This window comes from Centropristis striata, chromosome 8, assembly GCF_030273125.1.
Source record: "Centropristis striata isolate RG_2023a ecotype Rhode Island chromosome 8, C.striata_1.0, whole genome shotgun sequence".
Classification (NCBI taxonomy): Eukaryota; Metazoa; Chordata; class Actinopteri; order Perciformes; family Serranidae; genus Centropristis; species Centropristis striata.
In genome coordinates this window covers 36,081,713-36,096,662 of record NC_081524.1, presented here as the reverse complement: position 1 = coordinate 36,096,662, position 14,950 = coordinate 36,081,713, and the positions used below count along the sequence as shown (strand labels likewise).

Below are 14,950 nucleotides of genomic sequence, written 5' to 3'. Positions count from 1 at the left end.
TTAAACCAGGGTTGCTGCGGGCTTTTAAAAGGTAGTACATTTAATTAGCCAAAAATTAGGCCATTTTTTTTTTTGTAATTGTGTCTCTTTTGGTCATTTTGTGTCTTTTTTTTTGGTCATTTTGTGTGTTTTTTTTTTTTTTTTAAGTAATTTTGTCTTTTTTTTGTCATTTTGTTTCTTTTTTTGTCATTTTGTTTCTTTTTTTTGTCATTTTGTTTCTTTTTTTGGTCATTTTGTGTCTTTCTGGTCATTTTGTGGTCAATGTTTGTCTTTTTGGTTATTTTGTGTCTTTTTCTGGTCATTTTTTGTCATTTTGTGGTCAATTTGAGTCCTTTTTTGCTTAATTTTATGTAATTTTTTGGTCAATTTGATTCTTTTTTGGGTAATTTTGTGTCTGTTCTGACAAATCCCAAATTAGCAAGTTATTACTTTACAAGGAGTCTCTGGCTTGAAGCTGACTGTTACAAAAAAATATATATAAATGCACAGACAGAGAGATATTTTAGTTGTTATCTGCTTCATTATTTGTCCAAAATTCGTCGTATCAACTGAGTTTGTCTGATGTGAACTGTGAGATTGTGTTCAGTGAGCGGGGGTCGCCGACAACATGCATATTAAATTGGGGGTCGCGACTCAAAAAGGTTGAGAACTCCTGGCTTAGAGGACCCCATGAACACACACATGCATACGGACACACACGGCAAACAAGTATTTGGCAGAGTTGATGTGATGATTGTTTAATGTGAATGGCGTTTGTCAGACATGTGGATGGTGTTTTTCTTGGACAAAAACAAATGCAGCTTAGACATTAGCCACAGCTGTTTCCTCTTGCATGCTCTCTCTCTCTCCTCTCCCTATTTATCTATAGCCCCGCCCCTGAAAGCTTAAACCCAAAGCGCACCTATATTCATCTTTTTTTATCTTCCTGTCCTTCCTTCTTTCCATCTGCGATTTGTCCTCCCCGTGCTGTGTTTTGTACTCCTGTGTCAGAGTTCAGTGACTGTTAATAGCATTTAGGGAACATGTCCTGCTCCCCACCCTTGTTTACAACCGCGCTGACATCAAACTAGATCATAAGGTGACAAGGAAAAATAGGGTTATGTGTAGCGTTTGTAATATGAATACACAGGTTATTTGAAAAGGCCTTTTTCAGTTAATAATAGTAACACAAAAGCAATATTTATATATTCATTGACGTATTGTATTCTCCATAAGTTGACTTACATGTTTAGGGATACTTCTGCAGGGCTCATACCTCATATTTATCAGACCACCTTCAGTTAAAAGAATCCCACTTTATGCATTTATAGTACGATGTTGGCTTCACCATTTGGCTTTAAGGCAGGGGTGTCAAACTCAAATACACAATGGGCCAAAATTTAAAACTTGAATAAAATCGCGGGCCAACATTGAACAAATAAACCTTTTAATATATACCAAACATGTTTTGCTTTAACATTAAATATGGAACCAGCAACGCTTATAAACATACAATATATATAACTAAATAGTGCAGACATGCAAAATCAAATTTCAAATAAAAAACACATCAATGTCATTAATTTATTAAATAAAAATTAAATAAAAACCGTATGCCTCTTTTCTATTTGCATCCTTCTGATTTAAATATCAAAATAAAGTTTTTCAACAGGTTAATACATTTAAAAATAAAATAACAATAATAAATCTAGTATTAGCGGTAAATGCGCTGTATAATACCGGCGGGTCAGCTTTTATAGTACAATAATAATATAATAATTTGGTATTGCCTCGCGGACCAAATAAAATTACACTGCGGGCCAAATTTGGCCCGCGGGCCAGAGTTTGACACGCCTGCTTTAAGGTGTTGTGTTAGGTTAAAAGGCCTTGATTCTAATAGTAAAATATCCATTAGATTTCCAAATCCCTCTCGGCCGAATACTCCTGTGAGTTTCTCCGTAGTAACCTTGACATGGCTGCCACACAGACACATTTCAGCTCTGCACCACTGTGACCCCTGTCTCCACTACGCTTATATGAAAACCAGAGGATGCAGCTGTGTAGTGTGCATCAGAGCAGATAGAGAAGGGAGAGCGAGCTAACATTTCCTGATGAAACGGCAGGCTTCTCTCTGTGTTTGGCCAACAATAACACCATTGGCACACCTAATACAAAGGGACAGAGAAGCAGGCCAAAGGAGCAAATTACTGGGCAGGTTATTGAGTTTATCTGGAGATCTATGTGCGACTGTGGCCTTGAATAAACACCTGAGACTTTTCCAATACGTCCTCGCTGTTCAAAATATAATTAACACAGGAATCACAAGTTGTATTTAATAGCAGACAAAACACAAGGGGCAGCACCTTGGCAGCATTATGTGCATGGAATCACAGGAATGTTGTTTTGGAAGGAACCAATTTAGCTTTTTGGCCAGTTTAATGCAGGTCTGGCCCTGACGGAGCTGATGTGATGCTGCTGGTATAGAGGGTGTGAGGATACTTTCACTCCTGGGACCCAGAAGCTGAAGGCAAGGGTTAGACCTTGGCAGACATATTGTTATAATTCGGTCCAAACAAGCTGATATAAGCTGCTCTGGGAATTTGTTGTCACAATCCTCATGCAGGCTAAAAAAGATAAAGAATATGACTGTAGCAAATCAACCATGGCATTAATGTTGCTAACTGGAGACTTTCTTTCATTATGAATCAATGGTAACTTGTGATAACGTGTCCCTTCATAGAACTTGACCTGAAACTCTTAAGTGGCCAGCAGTTGACAGGAGGCCCTTTTTCTTTGCATGTAAATGGAGACATTGCTAAAATAGAGGCTATATTCTTATTTAAATAAATTGAATGACTTAATAAGTGATAAAAGACATTAAATGAACAAGGCTATTACTGAGTATTGGAGCAAGGTGAAATATGCTTTTCATGAATTGCACACTGAAGTAAATGATCATATCCATTCTTGTATTATGTGTTAGCCTTTAGATCTGATCATGTGTGATTGATGGATTCTTTTGATGGTGCTTCCAGACGTGGCTGGCTCCAAAAATCATTAGTGCATCTTAATGTCAACGATGATGAGCTTTGGAAACTCTTTCACTCTGGACAATTATACTGCCATCATATTTAATCTATCTGGCCTATGCATGTCTTTAAAACAGTTTTACTCACTCTCTCTCTCTCTCTCTTTCTCTCTCTCTCACACACACACACACACACATACAAACTCACACACACAAACTGTCCAATTAGCCAAACACCATCTTTACTCTCTGAATGACCACATGCATCTTTCTGTCTGTCTCTGCACAGCTAATGATAATGAAGGCTGCGTGGTTATCTGTGTGCGTCTGTGTGTACTTGAGCTTGCGCCCCTGCAAGTGCAAATGTATTTTTGTGTGCCTGCATGATATGATATGTCGTAACACATAGCTTAGGCAGACACTCAACCATTTCCAGACCTACAGCCAAATGACAGTTAGATCATTAAGCTCTAGCAGCGAGCGTTACGCTAATTTAGCATGAAGCCGGTGGATCGTCCCCTCTTGCTGTATGTGACCTTCACACTCCTGGAATGCATGTTGAAAGGACGGGTATTTTTAATACTTGTCATGAGCTGGGTTCTGCCAAAGCCTCCAAGCATTTAGGCAATGACAACAAGAGACTCCTAAAGGTAATGAAATGATAATACTAGAGAGAAGCTGATGCGATAAAGGGGGAGCAATGTCACTTTACCTGGCCATTGTGGTAAAAACCATACATCTATCCTCAGGGATGAGACTGTGAATTTGTCTAAAGCATGTTCTGATAATAGTTGAAACCTGAAGAACTCCATGTTCAGTATCAGTCGATTTATTTTTGAATGTTTTACAACAAGGTTATCATTAAATATAGCATATAAGTAGATACAAGTAAGGTTTTATAGGAGCTTAAACTTGAATTAAACATACATTATTACTGTTTGTAACACTCCATGTGGTCCAAAGCCAGCAACAGCAATGGTGCAAGCAATGCTGGTTGTTAACTTGGACATTGGCACAGTTTGGAGGCTTCTACCAGATGACTTAAGACTGTGATCTTACTTAAAATCCCTGAAATACATCTCTAGTTTGGCTGTGAAGTTTTACCAATTTAAATTTGAATCAGTTTCAACTGTTGAAGGGTGGCTAACATAGTGTACATAAAGTTTTTAGATCAGCTGCAGCATAGGGAGAGCTCCGGCTCAGGCGGTCCAAATGCGATGAGATGAAAGGGCGATAACCTGAACAAAGTATTTTCCAAATATGAGTTGAACATGGAAAGCTGTTAAAGTTAAGTTGAACATTAAAAAACAGATGTCTTACACAAAAAGCTCCACAACTTTCAGTCTACAGGCTTCCAATTCACTGATGATAATAGGTTAAGTTAGGTTATTATAAATCTCATTAATTGAGACTAAATATGAGATGCTTTCAGTGTAATAATAGCTACAGTAGTGTGTACACAAAAGTCAACATAATAAGATGTATTTCTGTCTTTCTGTGTGCATGTAGTGACAGAGCTTGCAATGATTATTTTGTTTAGTTGAAGGTATGAGTTGAACTTTCATGAGGAGTTCAGTGTGTGTGTGACTATATCCGTGGCTTGTGCTGAGAACTTTCTGCAGGCGGTTGATTTCTATATAAGCCAGTTACTTCTCTTCTGAAGATTACTTGTGCTGCTCACTGCCAGAAACACATAATGTAGCTGAACGATGTAGGTAGGTAGGTTGGTAGGTTGGTTGGTTGGTTGGTTGATTGGTTGGTTGATTGATTGATTGATTGATTGATTGATTGACTTTCTTTATCCCAAGCTGGGAAATTACAGTGTAGCAGCAGCATTACACACAGAGACAATGACAACACAATTAAATAAAAAGAACAACCTAGGCATACTTTAAGCAATAAAATATACAAAATACAATAAAAAATAAAGTGTCTAAAGAAGGAGTATGTATTAAGGAGTAGAATAGAATTCCAGTGCAGAATAAATATGAATATACAGTATAAAAATGTTGGTGCTATGAAACAAATAAGGTGCAATGAACAGTGTGCATAAAAAACACATAAAGTGCATAGACAGTATGTAATTATTATTTACAAATTATTTGAAAATTATTTACAAATTATAAAATAACAAATTATTATTTGTTATTGTACAGTGTGATGGCATGTGGCAGGAAAGATTTTTTATATCTGTGGGGTCTATTGCCCATTCACATGAGCAATAGTTCATAGAAGTTGAGATTGAAGAACAAAAATAGAACCTAAACTAGCATGTTTAATCCTCGTCTTTGTGTCTCTTTCCAGAGGGAGTGTGTGAGATCTGGTTAACCAGTGAAGACACAGGAGCGTATGGTAGAGACATCGGGACGGACTTGCCAACTTTGCTGTGGAGATTGGTGGAAGAGATCCCTGAGGGAGCCATGCTGAGGCTGGGTATGACCAACCCTCCATATATCCTGGAGCACCTTGAGGTATGCACAGTCCACCGTCGCCCATTTCACCCAGAAGTACCATCAGAGATAATAACACGTCACTGACAAATAAAACTAAAATGCTTTAGTGCTTGATAGTTTTTACTTTTCACTGTTTTGTGTCCCTATAGTCTCTTGTACTATCCCTTTCTGTGAACAAATAATATTGCTTTGCCTAGATTTAATAAACTTAATGCCTTTCTATTTTGCTTACCAAGCAGTTTGGCCACAGCGCTCATACTCCATTCATTAGTGCAGTTCATTCTCTTCTCTCCCTAATGAGTCAATTAAGGACCATTGTGTCCTCTTTAGCAACCTCATTTTATCAGTCATTATTGTCTTCCCTAATGGAACAATGGACATTGTTATCCCTTCTTTCTCTCTCTCTCTCTCTCTTTCTACCCCTTTCTCTGTGTGTTTTTGCATGTCTGTCTCTGTCAGTCAGACAGACATGCGTTTTCTATCATTTAAATGACATTTTTATTATTAATTGTTTCTGGAACTGTTAGGGGGGCAACATATTATAACATGTTATCACCACTTTCCACCATAAATGGACAATAGGCATGTCCAGTGTCTGACAACAAATAATCTTAGAGAGAGAAGACTGAATGGCAGAATGGTGCTTTGGATACAGAATTGAATAAGTGCCTTCATTTGCCAAATTATTTTAGGATTGTTCACACTCTGCCTAGGCAGACACATTGCACTTAAAACAGCAGCACCCTTCTGCACCTCGTGTTTGTGTAACTGAACACCAGTAACATACCAAAGTGAGCCTAAAGGCTAACTATTCTGTTTGAACCTTCTGTCCCAGCTCATTTAAACACAACAGAGGCGTGTGTGATGCAGACGGTCTGTTTTGGGGTATAAGGGTAACTAAGTGACCACAGGTCAGTGTACTGGCTCTCGCCTCTTCTGTCATGTAAATGGCTTTGTTTGACAGCGGTGAGATGTTAAAATTGATGCATCTCAAAGAGGAGTTCAGCCCTATTTTTTTTTCAACTTTTTCATCTGGTCTACTTTTACATAATCTCTGTATTAAATATATATATATATATATATATATATATATATATATATATATATAATATATATACATACAGTACAGGCCAAAAGTTTGGACACACACCTTCTCATCCAATGCGTTTTCTTTATTTTCATGACTATTTACATTGTAGATTCTCACTGAAGGCAAGATTTGGTCTCCCCTAAACAGTTAGCTTTTACTTTGAAAAATGTTTCACTAATCTTCAATCGCCCACATTAACCGTCCACATATCATTTGTTTCAATGCTGGGATCCACCTGAGAAATATAATCTGCCCCCCACAGATTGTTGGTCAAGTGCTTATATATATACAGTACAGGCCAAAAGTTTGGACACACACCTTCTCATTCAATGCGTTTTTCTTTATTTTCATGACTATTTAGATTGTAGATTCTCACTGAAGGCATCAAAACTATGAATGAACACATATGGAATTATGTACTGAACAAAAAAAGTGTGAAATAACTGAAAACATGTCTTATATTTTAGATTCCTCAAAGTAACCACCCTTTGCTTACTAGAATATAAGACATGTTTTCAGTTATTTCACACTTTTTTGTTAAGTACATAATTCCACATGTGTTCATTAATAGTTTTGATGAATCTACAATGTCAATAGTCATGAAAATAAAGGAAACGCATTGAATAAGAAGGTGTGTCCAAACTTTTGGCCTGTACTGTATATATATTTAATACAGAGATTAGTTTTTCTCCACAAACCTTCTTACACAATTTTTGAAGAAAAAAAAAGAAAAGAAGATAAAACTGCTTGATGGCAGTGACAAGTTAAAAACGGGTTGTTTTCAGGAGACCTGCCTCCTATGGTTTAAACATTAAACTGGTAATGCATGGTTTGGCCAAAAGCCCAGTGCTTTTGTTGCCACCTACCTCAGCAGCGCTCTGATTTTGTCAATTCAAGGTGGTACCTTGATAAATGGAAGAGGATAAGTACATGAAAAAGAGTGAAATTAATGATTTTGGGTTGAATGATGATGAGTTAGGTCAGGCATTTGCTTTTTCTGATGTATGTTTTGTGTTTCTCGCTTACTTCTGTTTTAGATAATATATTACTATAGTTTTGCTAACCAATTCGCATTCCCAATTTCATCCCTGAAAATGGTTAGGAAGGAGGAATATTGAAAAAGGGACAACATGGAGGGCTGAAATAGGGTTACAGTAACCTAGAAAACTACAGTGAAGCAAAGTCAGTGAAGTTCACACCATATGTACTTTTGAATCAAACAATCAAGAAAGATTGGAGATCATAGATGAATGAAATGAGGGCAGAAATGAAAAAAATGGGGATGAAGGCCCGGGGATAGAGATGAGGGCTAAGGAAGAGTGGGAAAGTGCTGTGGGAAGCAGCAGTGGAGGTTGTAATTAACCAGGGGTTAATGGAGGTGGCTAATTGTCCCCCACATGTATAGGTAGGCTTTCTGCTTGGCTACATTACAATTAAAAAACCACCCTCCTAATGATAGGGAATAACAATTAACTGATAATTAGAAATATACTAGGACGCCACACTAGCTTAGTCTATGCGTGTGTGTATGTTAAGAATCATTTCATATGCTACCGGCCCTTTCATTGTTAACGTCCACACATTGAATTGAATTATATCTTTTTTAGCTTTAATTCCTCAGTCAATTAACCTACATAAGGAAAGATAAGAGTGCTCTTCTTTAACTTATCATTGTCTTTTGTTGCTCCTGTCCCCCATTTACCCTTTATCCTCTCCTCTCTTTTCTCTCCTCCTCTACCAGCCCCTCTCCTCACACACCCCACCCCCACACACACTCCTTTAACTTTCTATATATTGTTAATGGTTGTGATGCCAACACTTTGCGGAGAAAACTTTTCAGACTTTCCCCCCCAGTTCTATGTGTCTTCCTCCTTGCTTTAACCCATTGAAGCCTGGAAAGCGGATATGCCGTTTTGTAGTATTTGTATAAGCTCTCAAATACTTTTTGAATTTTATTTCTATCTGCTACAGAGGCTGAAAAATCTATTATTTAGTAGAAGCGTTGACACTTCTGTTGAATTTCCAGAAAAACTTCAGGTTTTAGGGGCTTATTTTAAAATCGCCCAGAGGTTTTACAGGAAGTTTTAGGCGTCAATGGGTTAAACCTTCCATTTCTAATTCATTTTTCTCTTTCCTGTAATTCTTCACATTCTTCTTGTCACTGATTTCATTTTTTCATCTTAGCCCACCTTTAAACTTGAGCAATAAGAACAGTATGATGATGATTAAGGCCAAATCTCTGAAGGAGATTAATCCTTCATCATAATAAAAAGGCCATTTTATATCCCAGTCTTTTCTGTTGAAGAACACCCGTGCTTATATAACTGCATCATACTGAATGGCTATGATTGAAGCTGAAAAGGCCAAGTAACCTCTCCACTCCCCACTGAAAGATCAGCCTCTCTCTTCACACAAGAACACACCATTTCTTTTCATGTGCAGCCTGTTTTTCTGACAGATTCAGACAGCTTCATAGCACCATTTGCTGATTGGAGCAGTTAAAGGCCCATTCGCTTCTCATGAGCCACTTGTCTCTGACATTTTAGTTGATTGCATCGTGCCGTCAGTGGACATTTTTACCTGAGAAGTTTTAAGAAAAAAAAACGTCTCCTGCAATGTTACTTTATATTTATAAAATCAGCTTTTTTTAAATCTGTCCATCCATGAATCTTTATCGTTGTCCATATGTCCACCCACCTGTCAAAACTGCAACAGCAGGTAATTTTATATGAGATGTGTGTGTGTGTGTGCACATGCAGATACCTGTGCATGTGCTTGCGTGATCCTGTGTGTGTGTGTGATTGAATCTAGCATGCTAGCGGACTCAGTAAATGAGGTGTGAAAGTAGCCTCCTCGTATGTAGCAATCAGTCAGGCTGGGATGAATGAAAGAGCAGTTGTCCATTATCCATCCTCCACAGAGCTCATTTCACTTTGACTAGAGATACATCAGATATGCTGTTCACACTCTCTCCACAGTTAGCTCCGTATAACAGCGCTGTAATGGTGTCCTGGTAAAGGCAAAGATGGATTTTACATAGCATTTTGGCGAGTTTTATTGATTAAAAATGTTTAATTCCATTATAGGATCTTATGAATAGAGTTAGAGGAACAAAAATAAAAATAAAAATATTTCTAAATCACAAAATTTTAGTTTTTTGCAGTTTGCAGTTTTTTTTCCTGTGACTAATATAATAATAATAATAATAATAATAATAAGGCAAGGCAAGGCAAGTTTATTTATATAGCACAATTCGGACACAGGGACATTCAAAGTGCTTTACAGGGGCAAGATTAAAATACATAAAACACATTAGAAGACATTTAAAAGCGAATTAAAAAAAAAAAAAAAATAATAATAATAATAATAATTATTATTATTATTATTAATACTAATAATAAAAATAATAATAATAACAAAATAATACAAATTATTATTATTATTATTATTATTATTAATAATAATAATAATAATAATAATAATAATAATTTAAATGGACCAAGTGTATGGTTTCCTGAGTGCAATTTATTGTGTTATATGATTATGTAGAATCTTAAGCAAATATGACATGGAACTGGATAGAACCTGTAATTATTTTTTACATTTTCTTAGGTTGTCTGTTTTTATCTCTTCATATCATTTTTTCATTAAGTCATTTACTTTGCAGAGACCGTCACGGTGTGTGACTGGTTGGGTTGACAAACTATAAAACACTGGTAACAGAGCAGAAACTCCGTCCTCTCCACCGGCTGATATTTTTCATATCCAGGACGCAGGCATTCACACACATGAATAAACACACACACATTCCTCACCTTCACACTCAGATGTGCACGCATGCACAGCTGTATGGGCACACACTTAGACACACCCTCTCAGACCATTTTCATTTTAATGAAGCCTTTGGGAGCCTCTTCACATTAGAGGCCTAATGTAGCATTGTGTGAGGGACCCAGCACCAAATGAATGCTCATAGGAAAGCTATTCTGATGTCCCTCTAAATTATGAGTCCTGAATTACTGAAGTGAATTAAATTTTCTGATTTAATGCGATGGATATTTAAATGCTGGCTGCCCATTTAAAACAGATTTTTGTTGTGGCTTTATTTTTTTTCTCTCCTTTTTACATTTTTTAAGGGGCTAAAATAATTTAGATAACAATAATTGCATTTGAGTCGACTGAATTCTGCAAAGTATTTATATATATTCCATAGCTGCAAGCAAACATTTATCTATATAGTGGCTTCATGTATTTTAGTTTTGGTTTGCTTTTGGTTGGCTTGTTTCATTTAAGTCGCGGGAAACAAAATTTGACACAGTCCAAAAATGCTTTGACCCTCTGGACCCCTGGAGGGTTTTTTGCTCCTGTCACAATTTAGTTACTGTTGTCTTGGTTTTCACTGCAACATAATATTTAAGTCCTGCACTTCTATGGAAACAGCACAATCATGGCCAGAAGTAGGGATAACAAAAAATGGCTTTGTGCATTAAAACACAATTATGATGCCGTAAATCATGGAAAAGGGAAATAAGTATAATCTATATATGCGATTCAGTTAAAGTTACTGAATCTTTGTCACAGAACTGCTGGTCTCAGACATTTATAGCCTCCACCATGTAAAACAGATTTTTTTTTTTTTTTTTTTTTTACAAGATCTGCTTAGTACAAACAGTTTATTTTAGGCTAAATTTCACATGGGACTCGTAGAATAAAATAATTTTGATTAAATCAAAAGTGTTCGTCACACATGATGTGTTAAAGGACCGAAATGATAATTTCTCTTTTTACAGTTTCTGGCTATGATAAAAAGTATAATTTTGAAAAAAAAAAAAAAGTAACCACTCCTTTAAAAGCCCTCAGTGAGTCGTGGGCTTCAGATGATTTTTCACCTGAAAATGCCCTGAATGTTCCCTGAAGTTTGGCTCCATAAAGTCCCCATATGCCTTAAAGAACTTAACATTGTGACCCTGTGGGAAAGTTCTGATAAAGTAAAGAAGACACCACCAGGAACGTAATCTATTCTAGGAATGTACAATTTCTTGTGGTGACTAGTGGAGTATCATCATCTTTTTTCTTTTTTTTTGTAGCTCACAACAGTCAAATGATACACACAGCACAATCCCGTGTGACATTCAAATGCTAGACATGCACTTAATTTCCCTTTACAGTGCAACACATAGATTCTATCTGCACTGTGTGAGGTACTGCAGGCTCGGGATACCCTCCAGGGAAAATCAACTGCAGCCTGAAGTGTTTGAAATGTTTAATACCATTGGGAGCTCAGTTTCTCTATCTGCTGCTGAATACAGCTCCCACCGACTGTGTGTTTGTGTGTGCCAGTGCAGACACATGGGGACCTGACATATTATCCTGGGAACAGCTTGAAGAATCATTTTCTCTCCAGACTCCCCTGGGTGAACCCTGCTAATACTCCGATATTAGTGGCTTTGTGCATACGTCTGTGAGTGTGTGCAAATGCAGCTAGGTGCTACTTATTCTGGGTTCGCTTCAGAACACTCACTTGAACCAGACTGTTACCCTTTCTGTCTGCGCCATACACTAAAAGTGACAGTGCACCACTTTAGCAGTAAGTGTAAGCTAATAGGAACTGATACATGCCACAAAATATTATGACACTTGAACATTTCTGTTTATAAGTGAATGACTTTGAATGGAAATGTCTCTGGGATTTCAGATCAAGCACAGTGCAATACCAGTTTTTAATAATATTGTTTGTATTCTTTCGTATTTCTTGCTTGCTATCCTTGCTTAACCCATTGAAGCCTGGAAAGCGGATACGTCGTTTTGTAGTATTTGTATAAGCTCTCAAATACTTTTTGAATTTCATTTCTATCTGCTGCAGAGGCTGAAAAATCTATTATTTAGTAGAAGCGTCGACACTTCTGTTGAATTTCCAGAAAAACTTCAGGTTTTAGGGGGTTATTTTAAAATCGCCCAGAGGTTTTACAGGCGTTTTAGGGGTCAATGGGTTAATAACTTATATGCAGTTCTTAGCAACATTAACAGAGTTCCACCTACAACACAAGTACAAGTGGAGGAATGAAACTCAAACACATGTTTCCTGCCCCATAAACAAATGGAGAGGACAGATGAACAGGACATGAATGACACAGAGCAGAGAGCAATAGACAAAATCCTCATACAGAATATTCAAAAGGATTATAGTGTTATTCCTCATTGAGGCTGCTAGGAGCCAAAGCTCTTTGTATCTGCTTTTCCCTTTTCCCCCCCTATATATTCTTTTCAGTCATATCTGATTTGAGGGGGTAGATATTGGATCCTTTGAGCTAAGCCAGTTAAGATATGTCCTTTCTGGTTTATGTGTTTATCCGAGCTGATCAACCAAAGATGAAAGGATTGTTTGTCTTGTTTGTGTGAATGGGAGAGATAGGCCTGTGGGGGGCTGGGGGAGAAAGAGAGTGAAAAACAATATTATACTCCTTTAAACACCGCCAGTAACGCCGGAAAAAAAAAAAGACCACTTGCACTGATTCTTGATTGATTTGCTTAAGCCTGTTGAATTCCGCTTTGAGCCGGAGAGTTCATCCACCCAGGAGTGAAGGCATTAAAGCAGCACTTTAATTTTTGCCACCGGGCACTGCTGAGCAATATCTTCATCACAGCATCATTTTCACTTCAGACTCACTAAACTGTCTGTCAGCGGCAGTCAGACATTGAAAAGGCCCTAACTCCACAGGGATCGGCAACAAGAGAGATTGATATCAGTGTACTGTATAATCATTGGAGGATGAGACGCTCTCTGACAGACTGATGCACACACATGATAAATGGCCTGTGTGAATGAAAAGTCCTCCCTTTATAGATTAATCCCAAGTTGCCATCAGTAGCGGTGCCCTGCTACTCAAACTAGCATGCCATCTGTTGAGACCCCATTCACCCTCGCAACACACACACACACATGTATGCACAGACACGATCTGTGTGAAGTCATTGGGGAGTTATCATTGTCAGTGGATAAAAGGAGACTGGAGGAGCATACTACTATAGATAATACCATACACTGTACCAGAATATGCACTTACAGTCCACCAGTGGCCGTTCTAGACCAGTTTTACTGTGGCGGCCAGTGTTTAATCAGAAGGGCACATTAAAAAACAGCAAAGATTATATAACATTCAAAACCTTTATTTGAGCTTATTGAAAAATCTAATTTAAGTATATTTGGAAGACACAAATACATTGATTGAAACAATGAGACAGACTCACCAACAATAAGTTATTTTTGTACAACAATGACATTTCTAATTTTTGTGCTTTTATTTTGAAAGTGCAGTACAGTGATAGTGATATATATATATATATATATATATATATGTATACACACACACACACACACACACACACAAGCTTTTATTGCACAATTAAACTATTATACAATGTGCACATTCTGTTTTCCTTTTGTGTACATTAAGATATTGTTTAAACAAAAAATAGGTAAGAATTGTTCCGACTTTCTTTTGTTTTATAAATTAATAATTTTATTATTAATTGGACACAGGGGCCACAGCAGGGGCCAAGGGCTTCCTCACAAGGGCAGTGGCCCCTGTAGGCCCCTGTGTAGAACCGCCACTGCAGTCCACTTTATGAGGTACACCTTGCTAGTACTGGGTTGAACCCCATTTGCCTTCAGAACTTAATTATTCATAGCATTATTTCAAAAAGGTGCTTGAAATATATAAATATATCTAGCAGCTATATATATATATATATATATATATATATATATATATTAGGGAATTTTTTTGTCCATATTGTCACAATCACCCAGTTACTGCAGATTTGTTGTCTGCGCATCCATTATGTGAATCTCCTTTTCTATCACAGCTCACATGTGCTCCATTTGGTGTAAGCCATCTGAGTACAATGAAGTCACTGTAATGCTCAAGAAACCAGTTTGAGAGGACTTAATCTTTGTGACATGGGGTATTATCTTGCTGGAAGTACCCATTAGAAGATGGGCATACCCATCTTAGAGGGATGGCCATGGTCAACAAAAACACTTCTGTATGAAGGCTGTTGCATTTAAACGATGCTCAATTGGTACTGAGAGGCCCAAAGTGTGCCAAGAAAATATCCCCCATGGCATTACAGCACCAGAAGCCTGAATCATTGATACATGGCGGGATGGATTCATGCTTTCATGTTGTTTACACCAGATTCCGACCCTGCCATTTGAATTTTGCAGTGGAAATTGGGACTCATCACACCAGGCAGCATTTTTTCAATCTTCTAATGTCCATTTTTTTCCAAGCCCATGCAAACTGTACTCTCAGTTTCCTGTTGTTGGCTGACGGGAGTTGCACCCGGTGTGGTCCTCTGCTGCTGCAGCCCATCAGGGCTTCAAGGTTCGATGTGTTG

General features: G+C 37.5%; 1 protein-coding gene across 1 annotated transcript in view; it reads left to right on the top strand.

Annotated features, from left to right (window-relative positions):
• Positions 1 to 14,950, top strand: part of cdkal1 (CDK5 regulatory subunit associated protein 1-like 1) — a 277,873-nt gene that overhangs the window by 157,230 nt on the left and 105,693 nt on the right. The window contains exon 9 of the mRNA XM_059338970.1: positions 5,312 to 5,478. Coding sequence (XP_059194953.1) covers positions 5,312 to 5,478 — 167 coding nt within the window. The remainder of the gene's footprint in view (positions 1 to 5,311; positions 5,479 to 14,950) is intronic.